Consider the following 20,903-nt stretch of genomic DNA (forward strand, 5'->3'; position numbering starts at 1 on the left):
AAAATTAATTATTGTATAGTTAATTAAATGTATGAGAAAAAAATCCCGTTCAGGTTTAATTTATCAATGTGATCTTATAGCTCAGTGCAAAAAAAAAAAAAAATTTAGGGCTCGAAGACAAAAATTAAATTACTTTCTTTAACCTCTGAACCTCATATCCAAAAAGATTGCAATTAGAGCTTTTGGGCCGTACAAAAGTTTAGCTCCCTAAAAAATGTCAATTAGTTTTGAGGTTCAATCCCCCAAAATGCTAAAATCCGTGGCAAACAAACAAACCAACGAACAAGGATTAACAGGTCGAATCAGCTAAATGGGCCCAGGAAAAGGAATCAGGAAAAGGCCCAAAACGGGAAAAAGTAAGTGCCGAAAAGTCGTTAAATACGACACCGTTTTCAAGGCAAATTTAAGGCTGAGCTTTAACGAAAGCGAAAACCCCTTCACAGTGTCGGTTCCAAGAGTTGTGGAATTGTTGGGGTTTAAGCGTCCTTAAGACCAGAGAGATCCATCCACCTTCCTGATCCCAGCCGGGCAGAAACAGAAGAACCCGAAAATGGAAACCTTGTTAAAAAATTTTGGTGCTTTTCTTGTGATGGGATGAAATAGAGGAATTAGTGTAGAATTTATTCTGTAGTGTAAAAATGAAGGGAGTGGGAGATGGAAAAAGAATCTGTGAAGAATTCTCAAATGGGTATTATGGGGTATGTGCAGTTGGTGGAATGCTCAGTGCTGGAACTACCCATCTTGCCATCACCCCTCTTGATGTCCTCAAAGTCAATATGCAGGTACGTCTGCATAAAAAGAACGATAAATAAGCACAAAAATTCTTTTTTGTAATGTGTTTGTAGGAGAAACAAGAAAAAAAAATTGTATTTTTGTGGGCTTCAAGGTTTTCTTTTTCAATTTCATTGGTCATTGTTGGAGATCGTAATGATGTTTGCTTTATGGGCCTTTTTTGGTGAAGCTTGCAGCTTGTAGTGGGTCTTTGGTTTTTTTGGTGGCTCTAATTGATTCTAGTGTGGCTATTTTGTTGAATGAGGACTAAGGAATGTGTTTTTGCTGTCCCTCCAAAAATATTAATCTGGCATAACTCTGCTTGCATTTTAGAAGCATGATGCTGATATTTGTGAGCTCTAGCATTTATACTTGGTGATGGCATGCTAAGTTGGTATTTCCAGTTAAGAGGGAGAAACTGGAAGAAAGGCACGGTAGACGGGCTTTGTGATTCGCTGTTGAGGCTGTTGTAATAAGCGAGACTAGGTTAACCCGATGATCAGGCAATGTATTATTGATTATCTAATGGATGTTTCCGCTCTAATGCTCTACCCAAGAGTTATCAGTATATATAAAAAAGTGTGACTATCTAATAAATTGCTGTTGGTGACATTACTGTTGTAAAATATCCAAGTGCATTGGCTTATATTAATACTAAGTATTCAGTGGAAGTTGGTTATTCACGTTATGAATTGCAAACCTGTATAAGTTATTATCTTACTAGTTTGCTCTTTTCTTTTTCTATTTTGATTCATGCAGCGATTTTTATCTTTATATATACATCTGTCTTTAGCAGTCCTAAAGTTTATACCAGTTATACAGTGATCGCAGTTCATGATAGCCTTAGAGAATGTAAACTCGCTGCTGTTTTCTGTGGACATTATTCCAGCTTTCTTATTAATGGACAGCTGCTCTGTAGATCTGTCTGACCAAATTTGCTATATATCTTCTGTTTTGTTCTCTCAAAAATTCTCTAACCTGGAATACTCTTTTCTCCTGATCAGTGGAATCTTATGCCTTTGATTCCAATGATTTTTTTTTTGGTTGGTTTTCTTACATTTATCCGAAGCTGTTGAAGTTGAACTAATGAAAAAACACAAATTGTACTTATTAGGTGCATCCTATTAAGTACCAAAGCATTTCAACGTCTTTCACCACTCTACTAAGGGAGCAAGGCCCTTCAGCATTTTGGAGAGGCTGGGCTGGGAAATTCTTTGGTTATGGTATGCAAGGTGCTTGCAGATTTGGCCTGTATGAATACTTCAACAAGGTTTACTCAAATGTTCTGGTGGATCAGAACAAGGGCTTTATCTTTTTGCTCAGCAGCATGTCTGCGGAAGTAATTGCAAATGTGGCTCTCTGCCCTTTTGAGGCCATTAAAGTTCGGGTCCAAGCACAGCCTCATTATGCGAAGGGTTTGGCAGATGGTTTTCCAAAGCTGTACATGTCAGAAGGACTTCATGGGTATAGACCTACAACATCATGAACTTGTTCATTCACATAAAATCCTATTTTTCTGTTTAATATTTACTGGAAGAATTACGCCTGAGTTCTCCTTTGTTTCCATTTTCAGCTTGTTCAGAGGACTTATTCCACTGTGGGGTCGTAATCTACCATGTAATTTCTAACTTCATTTATACTTTATTTTGTAATGTAATAGCGCTTGAACTTTTGAACTTCTTGTTCATGTTTGGTAAGTTACAAGGCTTCAAGTGGAGAAATATTAACATTTTACAATAGATAGTTTATATGTCCTTTTCATACATCTGAACCAGCACTCTGACATTGGAAGAGGATAATTATCAATGACATTGCACTTTATTGAATATTGAATCACATTGCAGCTGTTGCTATTTCACTCAAATGATACATCATTACATACAAAGACAGATTCAGGTAGAAACTGCTTCACACAAGTTGGGAATAATGGCGCACATAACTCCTTATAGTTGTAGATGTACGATGGAGAGTGGGGCTTACAAAAGAGTATGACAAATTATGTGTAGTTTATTCATTTCATCTCCAAATATTTGTGCAGTCTCAGTGGTCATGTTTTCGACATTTGAGCATTCGGTGGACTTTTTGTATCGAAAAGTAATGCAAATGAAAAAGGAAGATTGTACGAAAGCTCAACAGCTCGGAGTAACGTGCTTGGCTGGATATGCTGCTGGATCTGTTGGTAGCATTGTTTCCAATCCTGCTGACAACATTGTTGCCTCTGTTAACAACAAGAAAGCCAATAGCCTTAAGCAGGTGATCTCCACCTATGTTGTTTCTCTGTACAAAATCTAACCACTTATGCAGGTCTATGCTTAATATTGTCGTTTATGTTACCAGGCTGTGAAGAGAATTGGGTTTGTTAATCTATTTACAAGAAGTCTTCCAATTAGGATTATGCTGGTTGGGCCTGTTGTGACTTTGCAATGGTTTTTCTATGACACCATTAAAGTGTTGAATGGATTGTAAGTTATTCTTCATCTTTATATTTGACTCAATTTGTCTTTTACCAACCTTTTTGCTGCAGTTTTACCTTTTTTACAATCTTAAGTGGGTAAAATTTCCAGGGGTGTGGGAAAATAAGTTTGGATGTCTATCTGTTGCTAATTGTATGTACTCATTCTGAAAAAATTTTGAGCTGTTATTGTTTGTATGGCATAATTAGAAATGGATAAATTGCTGAAGAAGTCGTTAAAATCTTCTTGTTACGTGGACGGTTATAATAAATTGGCATTTTAAATCTTGTGTTAAAAGGGCTGGTGACTATAACAAATAGTACCTGTATCTTTCTTTCTTCTTGCACTCGTGCCTTTTTATTTTTTCATATATGTCGAAAACATATCCAACTGTTGTAGAAATTAATTTGCACTTGAACATTACAGGCCAACAAGTGGACATGTTAGAACAGAAGAAAGGAACACAGCAAAAACACATTTGAATGCTCCAGCTGAATAGTGGTGTACATTTTGTTTACCGGATTAAATACTGATCTAGTTAGCACAGTTCTCAATTGTTTTGGTATGCAGCCTGCTCTTTTGTTGCCAGGGGTTACTATCCTCGAGCCCTGTGCAAGCAAAACATCTTTTGTTGAGATCCATGCTTCCAATTGCTCATAACTTTCTTACTGCCCATGTATATTCTGAGACAAATCTGTTGGCATATTCTATTGTAGTTGATGAACTGATACTGGAAATGGAAAATTTGACAACAGCTGAAGCGGATACGAAGACTGTTGACATGCTCTGGGTTTTAGTTTCGGGTGGCTGACTCGTTTGTAACTTGCATTTCAATGTTTTCATATTTAAATATGCAGTTTTACCTTGTTCCACACCTAAATCTGGAGATAGATATCAACTGTTACGATTGATCAATCTCCAGCTTTTTTTATGAGTTCTTCTATCACTCTATTATTGCATGATTTTCCTCATGCATGCACTGTTGTGTATGCACCTATTAGGCTTTTACCTTGCACAGGGCGGTACACTTGCATGGTTAGTGCTGTAAAACAGAACGGAATGGCTATGTAGGTCATAGAAGGTATCACACACCATTATTGTTTGTGGAAGATTGTCGTGCATGAATTACAGGATAGAAATATGGGTTATCTGCACACGAATTGCAGGACTGAAATAGGAAAGAACACAGCCTTCGCCAGGTTACTTCACAGACCTCTGCATTTGATAAAGAGAGGATATGGGACATTTGTAGATCGTGAAATCCACAAGCCTAGTGTGGACGTGTTTAAGCCTATGTCCCGAATGGACCACAAGTGGACATTCGTGTTATAGAATGACTTGTGTCGAAGAACTGCAAATTTTCAAGCATTAACCAAAAATTTTTTTTTCTTCTCAACACCTCCCACTCATTGATCCAGCTAAGAATCTAATCATGGATAAGTTGCTCCAAAACTCTCTTCCCCGTGTTCTCCTTTTTTTTTTTCCCTGTTTTCTAATCCAGTTTAAGTTTGCCAAAATTAGACTGCTATGCTTTGTTAAGAACATCAACCACCAGCAGCAGATCATTCCTTCCTAGCGCCATTTCCCGAAACATAGAAAAGGAACACCCAATTGGTTGGACTTATATTGCATTAGGGAACAATCAGCCACAGGCACTTCAATTAACCAAGAGAAGCAACTTTCCCTATCGATGGCAAAAGCTCATACTTACATGCTTAAGTAGAAGCGGAAGCCCAAGAAGGGCCCAGGCAGAAAACATGTCAGTCAACAATTAAACGTACAAACCCAGAATGCTTAAACAATAAAGAAAACACACACACGCACAAACATGATGATTCACCAAGCTGAACAGAGTGGCCATCACTCAGGACAAGTAAACAAATTCAAAATACAGAATTCCTTTTGCTTAAAATTGTAGTTGACTCGCGAACACAGTAATTTACCAGGGGAGCTATAATTCCTGTATAAGAGACACTCACTGATACACTCAACTTGGGCATGCAGCTCATACATAGCTGTCAATCAATGACTTCCTCATCTCATCAACAATGGCACTAGGTTGAGCTTCTCTTAACTTGAAAACGCTCTCTATAACAGACAATTCTGTTGCGGTAGTGTCAGATCCACAAAAGGCTGTCCAGTCATTAACTGTCAGGCCAGCAGCGATTACTTCACTACCACGATTCACTGTCCCTGCCACCAGTGGAACCTGTAGGAGCGTAGAGAGTTCATCTAGGTCCTCTATGGACGTGTGAGGATGCACCTGAGCAACAACAGATTCAGTGAGAAACAGACACGTGCTATTAACTCTAACTTCATATTTCATTAGCATAAATCACAGAATTAAGGAGTTTTATATCCGTTCAAATGTTCACTAAGTACAAGGTGCACTGCTTACCAGGCCACCCCTATTTGAAAATGCACAATAGCTGCCCACCAAAATATTTCCAGCAATTGTCTGTCTAAAAACTTCTACTCCAAGAACATCTGCAATCATCTCCTCAGTTTCCTATGAGAAGACACAGCACACCAAAATTACCAGCTTAATCAATGATTAAAATAAGCTCATTTTGATTTAGACAGTATATCATGCTCCACCCTTACTGAAAAAAGTTATAACCAGACAGAGAAAAGCTGAATAATTAGCATAAAATTAATAAGGTAGATTCCAAGTGAAATATCAAATTGCCATTGAAGAAGCAAAATTTGAAACAAGTGCAGAAAGCATCCAGTTGAATATCACCACAACCTATTTGAGGCTTTTACCAAGAGGGAAATGCATGCATACAACAAGAACTGCTGTCAGCATTGAGAAGCTTGCATAGACTTCAGATTTGTCACATGACAGGCACAGGATGTGCACGGATATAGATAGACATAGGGAGGAAGAGTCTAGATGACACATGCAAGCGCTTCAATCAGGTCAATTGCATTCCCAGACAATATAAGAATAGGAAAAGCACTGCTTTATTAGGTAGAGCAAAATTGCCACTAACTTTTTCACATAAGATATATGGTATCCAAATCATTAAGCATGTTATTATCAAGGGAAAGGACAATATTACCCTGTCGAGATCGGTGTGTGTAAGTGCAACATGATCGTTGCAGGCAATGCAGTTTCCCAATGCAGAAAGTCTCTCATCAGTGCGCTGAACAACAACTGAATCTGGTAGACTATTCCTCAAATGCTGAAGTTCTTTATCACATATAATGTAATTCAAAGTCAGAACCTTGAAAGTCCATAACACGTCCACAAGCAAAGGTAGATAATTCTCATACGCACCACAACTTTTTTACGAACAAATAGTGATCTTATGATGACATCTAATACGTCATCAATTAAATCCAACAAAAACATGGTCAACCAACCCAAGAAGAAGACAAATGAAAAAGGAAAAGAACAAAGATTATACATTGCACTGTGTAGCCGAATCTCAATACTTGAAAGGAAAATTTCTTGCTTAAAAATTTTAAAGCTGAGAATCAAAAGATACACAATAACTGTACTAGCAACAATTTCATGAAGTTGTTACCTTGATCGGTGGTAGTATGCGGTAAGAGAAGCCCATTCTTGTTTCCTAAATGAAAAAGGGGGGAAAGAAAAGGTTAAGTTATCCTATCTAAACAGTCATTCCAATGGTACTCGTGTCTCTACAAGCAAAATAACTCTAAGCCTTCTAAAGTCCTCACCAGCACAAAGTCTTCCAATGATCCTAGTGCCACCAATCGCGGTCTTCACTACCGGAATTGCATCAGCCAATTCTGCCTCAAACGTACTACAATACACAATATATAGGTTACACACAAGAAAAAAGATTTGCTGAAGAAAAAGGGAAAATAAATTTTATCATGTTAGTAGCTTGAAGCGAACCTGTAGAAGTTCTCAGAACCTCCAATGGCGACCAAGCAATAAGCATTGGTCAACTTAGAAAAAACTCCAACTTCGCATGAATTCTCAAATTGCAATCCTAAAATTAAAAGCAACGATAATAATTATGATATTAAAGGAACAATTTTCACGCCATAAATCAGCTAAAATCAATTCTTTTTTTTAACTCAATGACTTATTTGAACTGGAATACTCACTGGTAGCCATGATTCCAAGGATATCAAACAAATATAAACACCTACTCGATATTAGATCTGAAAAGGGAAAAAATCCAAGAAGAAAGGATTGAACATGGAAAGAAAGAATAAAAAGTAGGAACAAATAAGAATAATAATGAAATCAATAACGGAATTCTTACAATCAAGAAATCGAGGTTCTGTTGAAAATTCGTAGATTACCTAAAAGGGATTTGCTGGGAGAATGATTTGAACGTTGAGTAGACGCTAATCAACGAGAACAGTAAACTCTGATTAGGGTTTTAGGGTTGGGGCTTATGACCAAATCAAAATAAAGAATCCAAACGGTGAGAGCTTTTTTGTTTGCCTGGCTTTCCCCTTCTCTTTTATTTATTTTTTTTTTTTGGCGATAATTTGCAGAGAATGTTTGGAGCCACACGCTGAAAGGGCCTTATACGAAGGCCCCTTGTGTGTCGCTGTTGAGGATTCTACTTCTCGACTAGTTTGGGCCAGATTTATTTATTCCCCTTTTGGCCCACGTGGAAACTTCACCCTTGTATCCCAAGAAAAAAAAAAAAAAAAAATTTCTCATCTTTGAAATCAATATTTACAGTCAACATATTAGACATCTCACGTTATTTCTTGTGAAGAACGTTGAAAACTTGATGATCAAGAAAAGTTGGATGTGAGCGGGCACATATTTGTATTATTCGTTTGTTGCATATAATTTCACATGGGTTTCGAAATCTACCCTGATGGAGTTATTTTCTAACTACTTTGCTTTTGTACTTTGTATTTAAAGAATCATACAAATACAGCCAATAAATAGATTGTCCATTAGCATAATTCAAAACTCATTTTGTATAATTTATGCCTTCAACTTCTTCAAAATCATGCTAATTGCCAGTCATTCTTTGCGACAAATTCAGAACATGTAATTAGGTAAACTCAACGTATTTAACCAAATGCTATCTCTTCCTTTAAAATTGTCTTACCAAATATGTCAGGTCAAGTCTGAGCCTCAAAAGATTCAAGCACCATTTGGATTGAGGGAATGGGAGAGGAATCGAAGAAATTTGGTTTTTGTTGTTTGGATTGACTTTTAAGTAGGGAAAGGGTCTAATAATTTTGTCGAAATATGGTTTTCACTCAAAAATGGGCGGAAACGAGGGAAATGAAAATAAATTAATTTCAATAATTTTAAATTTTTTTTAAAAAGATCAATTTTTGTCTATATTTTCTGGTAATTAAATACTTGATCTTTTACTTTCCTTTCTCTTCCTCTTGAATCCAAAAAAAAAAAATTAGTATTTTCTTTCATTTCCTTCCATACCTAATCCAAACAAAATAGATGGACATCACTTTTCTCTACTCTCCTTTCTTTTCTTTTCCATTAGTATCCTTTTCTTTCCCTTCCTTTCCGTCAATCCAAATGGTGCCTTAGAAATTATGGGATTAATCGAATTCAGCCTTGGGCATGCAAGCAAAAAGTACATCTCCGAGTTGTATTCATGTAGCCAAGTATACAACCTTTGGCCTTCGATTGACCAATCCAAGTCCAGCCTTTTATCCTTGAAGACCAAAAACAAATAGGAAAAAATTTTAAAGGAAGAGGAATTCCTCCGTGCTCCAGCGCAATATTCTTATGAGAATTGAAAATGAGAGAGAGCTTGTATTCTATATGCGCATTATGTCGACATGATCATGCATGTTATTGTTGCAGTATCGTTGCTCAGCATCCTGAGAATGATGAAAATCTCACAAAACCCAATATTTACAACAGAAGAATAGCCACAGAACTTTTTTTTTTTTTAAAAAAAAATTTAAACAAAAACAATGAAAACGTAGAACAGTCCAGACTGATGATCGATCAAAATCACCCATTACTACATAAAATTCGAGAATTTAAAATCGTTCTGATGGCCGTATCTGCAAGTGAAAGATTGGCTTCGAAAGTATTCCACCTCCTCTTGTTGCCACTTTCCATCATCAAAGTTCTTAGAGCAGCTAGAGCTATCATATGTAATTCAACAGCTCGTGTCTTTCGCTTTCCTTTGCACACGATGACTTCTTTAGAACTACCTACTCCCTCAGCTGTGGTGGCCTGGATTAGCCTCTCCAATAGATGTTTTATCGTACTCAGCCTTCCATTGGCTCCAAGGAAGTTACTGCCATGAACCATCTTTCTGGTTCATGCTAACTTGTTCAAGTGATTTCTTTTCCATCGCAAACAGAATTGTTTCACCAAAAGTTACTTATACCATGGTCCTGGAGGCAGTGAAATAAAAGAAGATTCCACATGTTTTTCACTTATGTGATTAGCCACCCACCCAGGAGGACTATTCATCTCCCTTACCTGGAGTAAATAGCTTTTTGTAAAAAAGATGAACCCTAGAAATCTTCTCCAACCACTACTTTCCATAATGCCAAATCCATATCTCCATCCCAACCATTTTATATTTCATCTGCATTACCATTAACATCAAGGGGTTCATTCATACAACAGTTCCCAGAGTTAAGACTTAGGAATTGAGACAAATTTAGTACTGCACAAAATCACAAATTCACCTCTAGATATTCATAGCATCTAGCTTCATTTTAAAGCAATAACTCGGCAGAATGCACAGAAATAAGCTTAAAATGCTAGCAAAAAGTTAAGGTGGTGCTTATGATATAAGAAAGGTACATACCAAAAGCTACAGTGGCGGCGGAGACGGAGTCGCGTAATAGGCGGATGGGGACGGTGGTGGAGAGCTTGAATGCGCTCGCGGGATCATCGGAGCTCATAATCAAAGCCGCAGCACCGGCTCCGCCTCCCGCGGCTGTGGCCGCCATCAACAGTTTCGCTCTGGCGCGCCACACCGATCTCACCGCCATTTATTGGCCTTCCTTTATAATTTTTTTCCCCTTGTCCCCGCCTTTTGATTGGCTTCGGGTTTTTATTTAGAACTCCAAGACAACGGGGTGGACAGAGGCGAAACTTCCTCTATTATCCACATATCTTCTGACAGCAGCTGAAGCGGATATGAAGACTGTTGACACGCTCTGGGTTTTAGTTTCGGGTGGCTGACTCGTTTGTAACTTGCATTTCAATGTTTTCATATTTAAATATGCAGTTTTACCTTGTTCCACACCTAAATCTGGAGATAGATATCAACTGTTACGATTGATCAATCTCCAGCTTTTTTATGAGTTCTTCTATCACTCTGTTGTTTCGGGATTTTCCTCGCGCATGCACTGTTGCGTATGCATGGTTAGTGCTGTAGAACAGAACTGAATGGCTATGTAGGTCATAGAAGGAACCACACACCATTATTGTTTGTGGAGGATTATCGTGCACATGAATTACAGGATAGAAATATGGGTTATCTGCACATGAATTGCAGGCAGGACTGAAATAGGAAAGAACACAGCCTTCGCCAGGTTACTTCACAGACCTCTGCATTTGATAAAGAGAGGATATGGGACATTTGTAGATCTTGAAATCCCCAAGCCTTGTGTGGACGTGTTTAAGTTATAATGCCTTTGTCCCGAATGAGCCACAAGCGGACATCGTGTTATAGAATGACTTGTGTCGAAGAACTGCAAATTTTCAAGCATTAACCAAAATTTTTTTTTTCTTTTCAACTCCTCCCACTCATTGATCCAGCTAAGAATCCAATCATGGATAAGTCAATCCAAAGCTCTCTCTCGCGTTCCCTTCTCTTTTTTTTTTTCCCTTTTTTCTAATCCATTTTAAGTTTGTAAAAATTAGACTGCTATGCTTTGTTAAGAACATCAACCACCAGCAGCAGATCATTCCTACCTAGCGCCATTTCCAGAAAAATAGAAAAGGAACACCCACTGGTTGGACTTATATTGCATTAGGGAACAATCAGCCACAGGTAATTCAATTAACCAAGAGAAGCAACTTTCCCTATAGATGGCAAAAGCTCATACTTAAGTAGAAGCGGAAGCCCCAGAAGGCCCAAGGCAGACAACATGTCAGTCAACAATTAAACGTACAAACCCAGAATGCTTAAACAATAAAGAAAACACACACACACACACACAAACATGATGATTCACCAAGAGGAACAGAGTGGCCATCACTCAGGACAAGTAAACAGTTTCAAAATACAGAATTCCTTTTGCTTAAAATTGTAGTTGACTCACGAATACAGTTATTTACCAGGGGAGACAGCATAATCATAAAAAAAAAAAAAGGAAAAAGAAGAGAGAAAGAAAAAACATACAATGTAAGTAAGAACAGGAGCTATAATTCCTGTATAAGAGACACTCACTGATACACTCAACTTGGGCATGCAGCTCATACATAGCTGTCAATCAATGACTTCCTCATCTCATCAACAATGGCACTAGGTTGAGCTTCTCTTAACTTGAAAACGCTCTCTATAACAGACAATTCTGTTGCAGTAGTGTCAGATCCACAAAAGGCTGTCCAGTCATTAACTGTCAGGCCAGCAGCGATTACTTCACTACCACGATTCACTGTCCCTGCCACCAGTGGAACCTGTAGGAGCGTAGAGAGTTCATCTAGGTCCTCTATGGACGTGTGAGGATGCACCTGAGCAACAACAGATTCAGTGAGAAACAGACACGTGCTATTAACTCTAACTTCATATTTCATTAGCATAAATCACAGAATTAAGGAGTTTTATATCCGTTCAAATGTTCACTAAGTACAAGGTTCACTGCTTACCAGGCCACCCCTATTTGAAAATGCACAATAGCTGCCCACCAAAATATTTCCAGCAATTGTCTGTCTAAAAACTTCTACTCCAAGAACATCTGCAATCATCTCCTCAGTTTCCTATGAGAAGACACAGCACACCAAAATTACCAGCTTAATCTCATTTTGATTTAGACAGTATATCATGCTCCACCCTTACTGAAAAAAGTTATAACCAGACAGAGAAAAGCTGAATAATTAGCATAAAATTAATAAGGTAGATTCCAAGTGAAATATCAAATTGCCATTGAAGAAGCAAAATTTGAAACAAGTGCAGAAAGCATCCAGTTGAATATCACCACAACCTATTTGAGGCTTTTACCAAGAGGGAAATGCATGCATACAACAAGAACTGCTGTCAGCATTGAGAAGCTTGCATAGACTTCAGATTTGTCACATGACAGGCACAGGATGTGCACGGATATAGATAGACATAGGGAGGAAGAGTCTAGATGACACATGCAAGCGCTTCAATCAGGTCAATTGCATTCCCAGACGGTATAAGAATAGGAAAAGCACTGCTTTATTAGGTAGAGCAAAATTGCAACTAACTTTTTCACGTAAAATATATGGTATCCATATCATTAAGCATGTTATTATCAAGGGAAAGGACAATCTTACCCTGTCGAGATCGGTGTGTGTAAGTGCAACATGATCATTACAGGCAATGCAGTTTCCCAATGCAGAAAGTCTCTCATCAATGCGCTGAACAACAACAGAATCTGGTAGACTATTCCTCAAATGCTGAAGTTCTTTATCACACATAATGTAAATCAAAGTCAGAACCTTGAAAGTTCATAACACATCCACAAGCAAAGGTAGATAATTCTCATACACACCACAACTTTTTTATGAACCAATAGTGATCTTATGATGACATCTAATACATCATCAATTAAATCCAACAAAAACATGGTCAACCAACCCAAGAAGAAGACAAATGAAAAAGGAAAAGAACAAAGATTATACATTGCACTGTGTAGCTGAATCTCAATACTTGAAAGGAAAATTTCTTGCTTAAAAATTTTAAAGTTAAGAATCAAAAGAGACACAATAACTGTACTAGCAACAATTTCATGAAGTTGTTACCTTGATCGGTGGTAGTATGCGGTAAGAGAAGCCCATTCTTGTTTCCTAAATGAAAAAAGGGGGAAAGAAAAGGTCAGGTTATCCTACCTAAACAGTCATTCCAATGGTACTCGTGTCTCTACAAGCAAAATAACTCTAAGAGCTTTCTAAAGTTCTCACCAGCACAAAGTCTTCCAATGATCCTAGTGCCACCAATTGCGGTCTTCACTACCGGAATTACATCAGCCAATTCTGCCTCAAACGTACTACAATACACAGTATAAAGGTTACACACAAGAAAAAAGATTTGCTGAAGAAAAAGGGAAGATAAATTTTATCATGTTAGTAGCTTGAAGAGAACCTGTAGAAGTTCTCAGAACCTCCAATGGCGACCAAGCAATAAGCATTGGTCAGCTTAGAAAAAACTCCAACTTCACATGAATTCTCAAATTGCAATCCTAAAATTAAAAGCAACGATAATAATTATGATAATAAAGGAACAATTTTCACGCCATAAATCAGCTAAAATCAATTCTTTTTTTTAACTCAATGACTTATTTGAACTGGAATACTCACTGGTAGCCATGATTCCAAGGATAGCAAACAAATATAAACACCTACTCGATATTAGATCTGAAAAGGGAAAAAATCCAAGAAGAAAGGATTGAACATGGAAAGAAAGAATAAAAAGCAGGAACAAATAAGAATAATAATGAAATCAATTACGGAATTCTTACAATCAAGAAATCGAGGTTCTATTGAAAATTCGTAGATTACCTAAAAGGGATTTGCTGGGAGAATGATTTGCACGTTGGGCAGACGCTAATCAAGAACAGAAACCCTGATTAGGGTTTTAGGGTTAGGGTTTAGGGTTAATTTCTCATACCTCCCCTGAGATTTTTAATAATTGCAAAAAGCTCCCCTCAAATTTTAAAAATTACACTTACCTCCCCTATTTTCATTATTTAAGTAACATTCTAGACCCAAAAGGTATACTTTTTTCCAAAATTTCTATAATACCCTTGAATTATAATTCATAACAAAAATGTAAAGGAAAAAAATGGTTAACAGTCTCTATTTCATTTATCTTTATTTCCTACCACTATTACCTACTTATTAACATCTAAATTACAATTAAATAAATACTTATCTTTGTTCTAATGTTTCTCTTTTACCTAAAAATTTTCGATACAAATCATTATATCAACTATAAACGCTATATCATATACCCAAAAACTTACCCACAATTTCATAACAATATCAGATTTTACTTAATATACTATAATATTCATCAATATTCCTAAATTTCAATCCATGACTGTCACTTTTTTAATACAAAATAATCTAAACCATCATTACTAATATCAATATCCAATATATTCCATTGGCACAGAATTCAAAATCAATCAAATTTTCTCTATAGGAATAATATCAATAATTGTATATCAAGAATAGAAACACAATGCAGTTATAAATACATATATCAAGAACACTTTTTTCTTGATAACCATAATAGTATAACTTATATTTAGTTCTTATTCCACTTCTTATCCTTAATTTTTATTTTTTATCACTATCACTATCTTCATCTCCATCTATTTTGATAATAAAATTAGCACTCAATTTGTCATTTGACAATTTCAATTTGCTAATACCTATAAAAAATTGGAAACAAAAATGGGCGCAAGGAAACTATTTATTAATAATGAAAAATCGAGAATTGAGAATAGATACTAAAATATATAAGTATTGGTGATTTAGTGTGTATAGTGATTTTATTAGTAGCGACAGTACACATTTGGTTGATAATAATAGATAAATGAATTTGAAAGAAAAATAGATATATGAAAAAGAGAATAGATAGTTAAATAGAAAAAATTGTGATTTGAATTATTGGTTAATAATCGATGAGAGAGTTTTATTATTTGATAGAGTTTTTCATTTTTCAATGAGTTAACAATTAATAAATAACATTATTGTCTTTTTATCATAACAAGGGAGATCTCTATAATTATGTAAACCTCAAGGGAGTCGAGTGAAATTGTCGAAAATCTCAGGGAAGTTTCTAAAATTGTTCCTAGGGTTTATAAGCAATATCAAAGTAAAGAATCCAAATAGTGAGGGCTTTGTGGTTTTCCTGGCTTTCCCCTCACTCTTTTATTTATTTATTTATTTTTTTTGGAGATAATTTGCAGGGGATATTTTGAGTCAGACGCTGAAAGGGCCTTATATGAAGGCCTCTTTTATGTCACTGCTAAGGAATCAACTTCTCGGCCAATTTGGGCCAGATTTATTTATTCCCCTTTCGGCCCACGTGGAAACTTCAACCTTGTATCCCAAGAAAAAAAAATTTCTTTTCTCATCTTTGAAATCAAAACATTCATTTGAACGTTGATTAGATGCTAATCAACGAGAACAGGAAACTCTGATTAGGGTTTTAAGGTTAGGGCTTATAACCAAAAGTTAGGCCTGTCAATCAGGCCTAATAAGCCGGACTTTCATAAGTTCAAATTCAATTCATTAATTTGAAACATTTTTGGGTTTTGGATTATGAGTTACGGGTTCATAAATATGAATCTCATATTCAGCGCACATAATATTCGGATTGTGAACCTTAATCGGGTTTAGCCCAAACTCACTTATTACTTCTTAATTTTCTTAATATAATTACTATAACTATCAAGTTGTAAAACTAATTTAACATTTACAAGACTATAATATTAAAACTAAATATGAACAAATAATAGTTCTTAAAAAGTATATAAACCAAAAAGTTTTCAACAATATTTATATTTAATTAGTTCAAAATGCATGAAAAATAGTAATTAAAGATGCGATCATAAGCCAATACATCTTTAAAAGTTAAAACTTTTTTGTTTATAATCTTGTGATTTGAATCTAAACATGTTTGATGATTTGTGTTTGTAGATCAAAAAAAAATCAACCAATATTATACCAACACAAAAATTTACTCAACCAATAAGAAAAGTTAGAAATTCAGTTATGCATTACTAATATTGACTCCCAAAAAATCTCATGGAAGAGTCTTTATATGTATTTTTATATTTTGTAATTTATATATATTTAGTATTTAGTAATAATATATTTGGATATATAATTATACATAATATCAAAATATAAATATTATATATATATAGGTATTTAAAGGGTCGAGCTTATATCGGGTTCGAGTCAATAAGGTTCAAACTTGGCTCATATTTAATTTGAATCTAATTTTTAGGATGAATTTCAGACCAACTCACTAAAAGGTCGGGTTTATCGAGCTTTTTGTCTGACCTAACGAGCCAAGTTTGTCAGCCCCATTGACAGTCCTACCAAAAGTCAAATTAAAGAATCCAAATGGTAAGAGCTTTTTTGTTTTCCTGGCTTTCCCTTCTCTCTTTTATTTGTTATTTATTATTATTATTTTTTGGCAATAATTTGCAGGGGATGTTTTGAGCCAGACGCTGAAAAAGGCCTTATATGAAGGCCCTTGTATGTCTGTTAAGGATTCAAATTCTCGGCCAGTTAGGGCCAGATTTATTTGTTCCCCTTTCGACCCACGTGGAAACTTCAACCTTGTATCCCAAGAAATTTTTTTTTTCTTTTCTCATATTTGAAATCAATATTTACAGTCAACATATTAAACATCTCACATCATTTCTTGTGAAGAACATTGAAAACTTGATGATCAAGAAAAGTTGGATGTGATCAGACACATATTCGTAGTATTGGTTTATTGCTTATAATTTCACATGGGTTTTGAAATCTACCCTGATGGAGTTATTTTCCAACTGCTTTCTTTTTGTACTTTGTCTTTAAAAGAATCATACAAATACAACCAATAAATAGATCGCCCATTAGCATAATTCAAAACTCAGTTTGTATATTTTATGCCTTCAACTTCTTCAAAATTATGTTAGTTGCAAGTCATTCTTTACGACAAATTCAGAACATGTAATTAGGTAAACTCGGCATGTTTAACCAAATCCTATATCTTCCTTAAAATTGTCTAACCAAACATGCCAAGTCAAATGTGAGTCTTAAAAGATTTAGGCACCATTTGGATTGAGGGAATGGGAAAGGAATCCAAGAGATTTGTTTTTTATTGTTTGGATTGACTTTTAAGGAGGGAAAGGATCTAATCATTTTGTCAAATTTATGGTTTTCACCCAGAAATGGGTGGAAACAAGGAAAACGAAAACAAATTAATTTCAATATTTTAATTTTTTTTTAAAAGATCATTTTTTGTCTATCTTTTCTGGTAATTAAATACTTGGTCTTGTGATTTCCTTTCTCTTCCTCTTCAATCCAAACAAAAAATTAGTATTTCCTTTCATTTCCTTCCATACTTAATCCCAACAACAAGATCGATGGAGTCCAGCCTTTTATCCTTGAAGACCAAAAACAAATAGGAAAAAATTTTAGAGGTCTAGGAATTCATACGTGCTCCACTGCAATATTCTTATGAGAATTGAAAATGAGAGAGAGCTTGTATTCTATATAAAAAAAAATATAAACAAAAACAATGAAAACATAGAACATGCCAGACTAGTGATCGACCAAAATCACCTGTTACTACATAAAATTCAAGAATTTAAAAATGTTCTGCTGCCCATATCTACAAATGAAAGATCGGCTTCGAAAGTATTCCACCTCCTCTTGTTGCCACTTTCCATGTTATGGTACAGAAGCCAGAGTGCAGAAAATGTAAAAGAAAACAAACTTGATTGTAATGATTCGATGAATAATCAATGAAACAGTGATTGTAATGAGCTCAACTTTCATTAATGAATCTGGAAAACAAATTACAAGAACAGAGGTAATGAATTCAGCTAAGAAGGTGGAAGATTTGAAGGAAATTTGGGAGGGAAAAAATGAGGATTGCACTCAGGTTACTACAACCAATTCCGGATGGAATAATTCAAAAATCTCTTATTACAATAAAGCAGACATGTTTGCTTATAAAGCTATCAATTTCTAACAAACTCCTAACTACACCAATAAGAATTAAACACGTGGCTCCTAATACAATCTAAACACGTGGCCTTCTTTTACTCAGCTCACTCCATGACAAAGCCTCCCCCTTAAACAATCCTTGTCCTCAAGGATGTCGAACAAAGTTCCAGGCTTCCAAACAAAGTCTTCGGATTGATATTTGGCAATTCGCAGCAAGCAAGTAGTATAAGAAAATGGCAAAGCTTGCTGATTCTTCTGAGTTTGATAAGTTTGGTGGTCAGCCAGGCCTTGCGGCTCCAAAATGTTTCCAACCTTTAAAGTTCTAAATTGCCCATCACTCCTAAAGCCAGGTCCTGGAATTAGTTTTAGCTGAGCAACAATAGCTGAAATTCTAGAAATAGCACCACCAACCATAAATAATCTTTTAAGAGCATCTTGATCCGGATAATGCAAACCAAGGGATTTCTCTACTGCCTTCAAAAGGTCTTACAAGTTAGCATAAACACAACCAAGCAAGGTTAGAAGTCCTACTATTTCTCCTGGATTTGAAACAGATAGGAGAATTCCTATATAGCCATTACAGGCCAAGCTAGCTAGAAATTGCAGACCAAAGTACCTATTGGTTCCCTCTTTTAATTCCAAGAAATTAGCAAGTACTGATATAGCTTTCACTGGTGCATGTACCTGTATGATATCCCTATCTTGAAACACTTTTGCTGGTAATATGCCGTAAACCAATGTGTTATTATCCTTACTAAAGTCAATTTGACTACACCATAACAAAGATTGGGAAGATTTCTCATTAAGAAGTTCACTTTCCCCAACCTCCATAATCACAATTTTACTTTTGTGACCACATATAGCAAGAGTAGAAAGTTGCCAAATGGAAATGCGGACACCATAGATAACTGTTGTACACTTCTCTACTTCTCCTTTCTGTGGACATATTCTTTCAAGCAATTTGAAGCTGCACTCCTGTACATATTTCAATTGTCCATTGCTGAAGTTTTCAAGCAAGATAACCTCACCGGGGTTGAACACGAAAATGAATGCATTTGCATCTTTTTCACCCCAAGTGCAGTGTTTTTCACTATCCAAAATGAAGACAGAGAGTAGTACTCATTCACAGCAACATTAGGATTGCAGTCCTTACTTAATTTAGGCAATCCTTTGATCAAGCAAACAAGGTGTTCAACTATTGCTATGTAAAATATACCTTGCATCGAAACCACACCAATTTTAGAGTCATTACAGTCTTTGTTCATTGCTATTTTAGTACTGTCCCCAGGATCAAATATCAAGTCATCAAGTGGCCTATTTTGTTGCGAAGGAACAATATTGACAGCACCATCATGCTTTTGTTCATCATTATTCATTTTCACAAGTTTAGATAATAACATAGGGTCTGTTTGGATTAGCTGTTTTTGGGGTTGTTTTTCAAAAACAGCACTGTAGCATTTCGTTTTTCAAATACAAGTCCGTTTGGATTAGTTGTTTTTGGGGTTGTTTTTCAAAAATTATATAAAAATCTTTTACTGTAGATGTTTTATGGATTATTTTTAGATGTATTTTTAAAACATATTTTCGAGTATTTTTATAATTTTATAACAATATATAATTATACATTTATAAATACATTTATTAATATTTATAAATAAATTTATTTAAATATTTATAAATAAATATATTTGTACTTTTATAAATAAATATATTCATATATTTATATATAAATGTATTATATTATATATAATACATAATATAAATATATTTATAAATGTTTAAATGTATATTACTATAAATATATAAATTATAAATGAATATTATATAAATGTATATTATAATTTATAATTTATAATTTTTATGTTTTTATATTTATATACATTTATGCATTTATAATACAATTATAAATATTTATAAATAAATATATTTATATATTATTCTAAATAAGTAAGTGTATTATATTTATAAATAAATTTATATATTATATATAAATAAATAAGTGTATTATATTTATTTATTATATATTATATTTATAAATAAATATATAAATGTATTATAAGTGTATTATATTATATATAATACATAATATAAATATATTTGTAAATGTATAAATGTATATTATTATAAATGTGTATAAATTATAAATGAATATTATATAAATGTATATTATAATTTATAATTTTTATGTTTTTATATTTATATACATTTATGCATTTATAATACAATTATAAATATTTATAAATAAATATATTTATATATTATGTATAAATAAATAAGTATATTATATTTATAAATAAATTTATATATTATATATAAATAAATAAGTGTATTATATTTATTTATTATATATTATATTTATAAATAAATATATAAATGTATTATAAGTGTATTATATTATATATAATACATAATATAAATATATTTATAAATATATAAATGTATATTATTATAAATGTGTATAAATTATAAATGAATATTATATAAATGTATAAATTAATATATTATAAATATATATTAATACTATGTATAAATGTATTAATGTAATAAATATAAATGTATACATTTATTAATATTATGTATAAATGTGTAATTAATATTATGTATATTAATATAAATGTATAAATGTATTATATTATATATAATACATAATATAAATGTATATTATAAATATACATAAATATATATGTTATGTTTAAATGTACATTTATATAAATGTTCAATATATAAAATATATATTATGTATATATTAAATATATATAATATATAACATTTATATAAATGTATAATAACATATCTATAATATATATAATTTATATAATATATAATATTTATATAAATATATAAAAATATATTTT

The 20,903-nt window shown here is 34.0% G+C and overlaps 3 protein-coding genes across 5 annotated transcripts; 1 reads left to right on the plus strand and 2 right to left on the minus strand.

Moving 5' to 3' along the window:
• Positions 1 to 425: 425 nt before the first annotated feature.
• On the plus strand, positions 426 to 4,175 carry LOC113699483 (mitochondrial phosphate carrier protein 1, mitochondrial-like). 2 transcript variants are annotated; one of them, XR_011817759.1, is made up of 7 exons: positions 426 to 782; positions 1,886 to 2,235; positions 2,345 to 2,388; positions 2,810 to 3,024; positions 3,109 to 3,233; positions 3,651 to 3,786; positions 3,941 to 4,175. XR_011817759.1 is itself a non-coding variant. In XM_027219852.2 (6 exons), the coding sequence occupies exons 1-6, from the start codon at positions 639 to 641 to the stop codon at positions 3,721 to 3,723; spliced, it is 951 nt and encodes a 316-aa protein (XP_027075653.2). In that variant the 5' UTR covers positions 427 to 638; the 3' UTR covers positions 3,724 to 4,175. The 2 variants fall into 2 exon arrangements, 1 of the variants encoding a protein (XP_027075653.2); XM_027219852.2 differs by having other exon boundaries at positions 427 to 782; positions 3,651 to 4,175.
• Positions 4,176 to 5,059: 884 nt separating this feature from the next.
• On the minus strand, positions 5,060 to 7,760 carry LOC113698597 (eukaryotic translation initiation factor 6-2). Of its 2 annotated transcripts, none has more exons than XM_027218467.2 (8): positions 7,472 to 7,760; positions 7,311 to 7,367; positions 7,096 to 7,192; positions 6,915 to 7,000; positions 6,758 to 6,802; positions 6,290 to 6,420; positions 5,623 to 5,733; positions 5,060 to 5,487 (listed from the first exon to the last, which is right to left on the minus strand). In XM_027218467.2, the coding sequence occupies exons 2-8, from the start codon at positions 7,318 to 7,320 to the stop codon at positions 5,230 to 5,232; spliced, it is 738 nt and encodes a 245-aa protein (XP_027074268.2). In that variant the 5' UTR covers positions 7,321 to 7,367; positions 7,472 to 7,760; the 3' UTR covers positions 5,060 to 5,229. The 2 variants fall into 2 exon arrangements, with proteins under 2 accessions (XP_027074268.2, XP_027074266.2); XM_027218465.2 differs by having other exon boundaries at positions 7,512 to 7,759.
• A 3,592-nt stretch (positions 7,761 to 11,352) lies between these two features.
• Positions 11,353 to 13,962, minus strand: LOC113698598 (eukaryotic translation initiation factor 6-2). Its single transcript, XM_027218468.2, has 8 exons — positions 13,867 to 13,962; positions 13,666 to 13,722; positions 13,451 to 13,547; positions 13,270 to 13,355; positions 13,111 to 13,155; positions 12,643 to 12,773; positions 11,992 to 12,102; positions 11,353 to 11,856 (listed from the first exon to the last, which is right to left on the minus strand). Exons 2-8 carry the CDS (start codon positions 13,673 to 13,675, stop codon positions 11,599 to 11,601), a joined length of 738 nt encoding a protein of 245 aa, XP_027074269.2. The 5' UTR covers positions 13,676 to 13,722; positions 13,867 to 13,962; the 3' UTR covers positions 11,353 to 11,598.
• Between the last annotated feature and the right edge of the window lie 6,941 nt (positions 13,963 to 20,903).

This window comes from Coffea arabica, chromosome 7c (assembly GCF_036785885.1).
Source record: "Coffea arabica cultivar ET-39 chromosome 7c, Coffea Arabica ET-39 HiFi, whole genome shotgun sequence".
Lineage (NCBI taxonomy): Eukaryota > Viridiplantae > Streptophyta > Magnoliopsida > Gentianales > Rubiaceae > Coffea > Coffea arabica.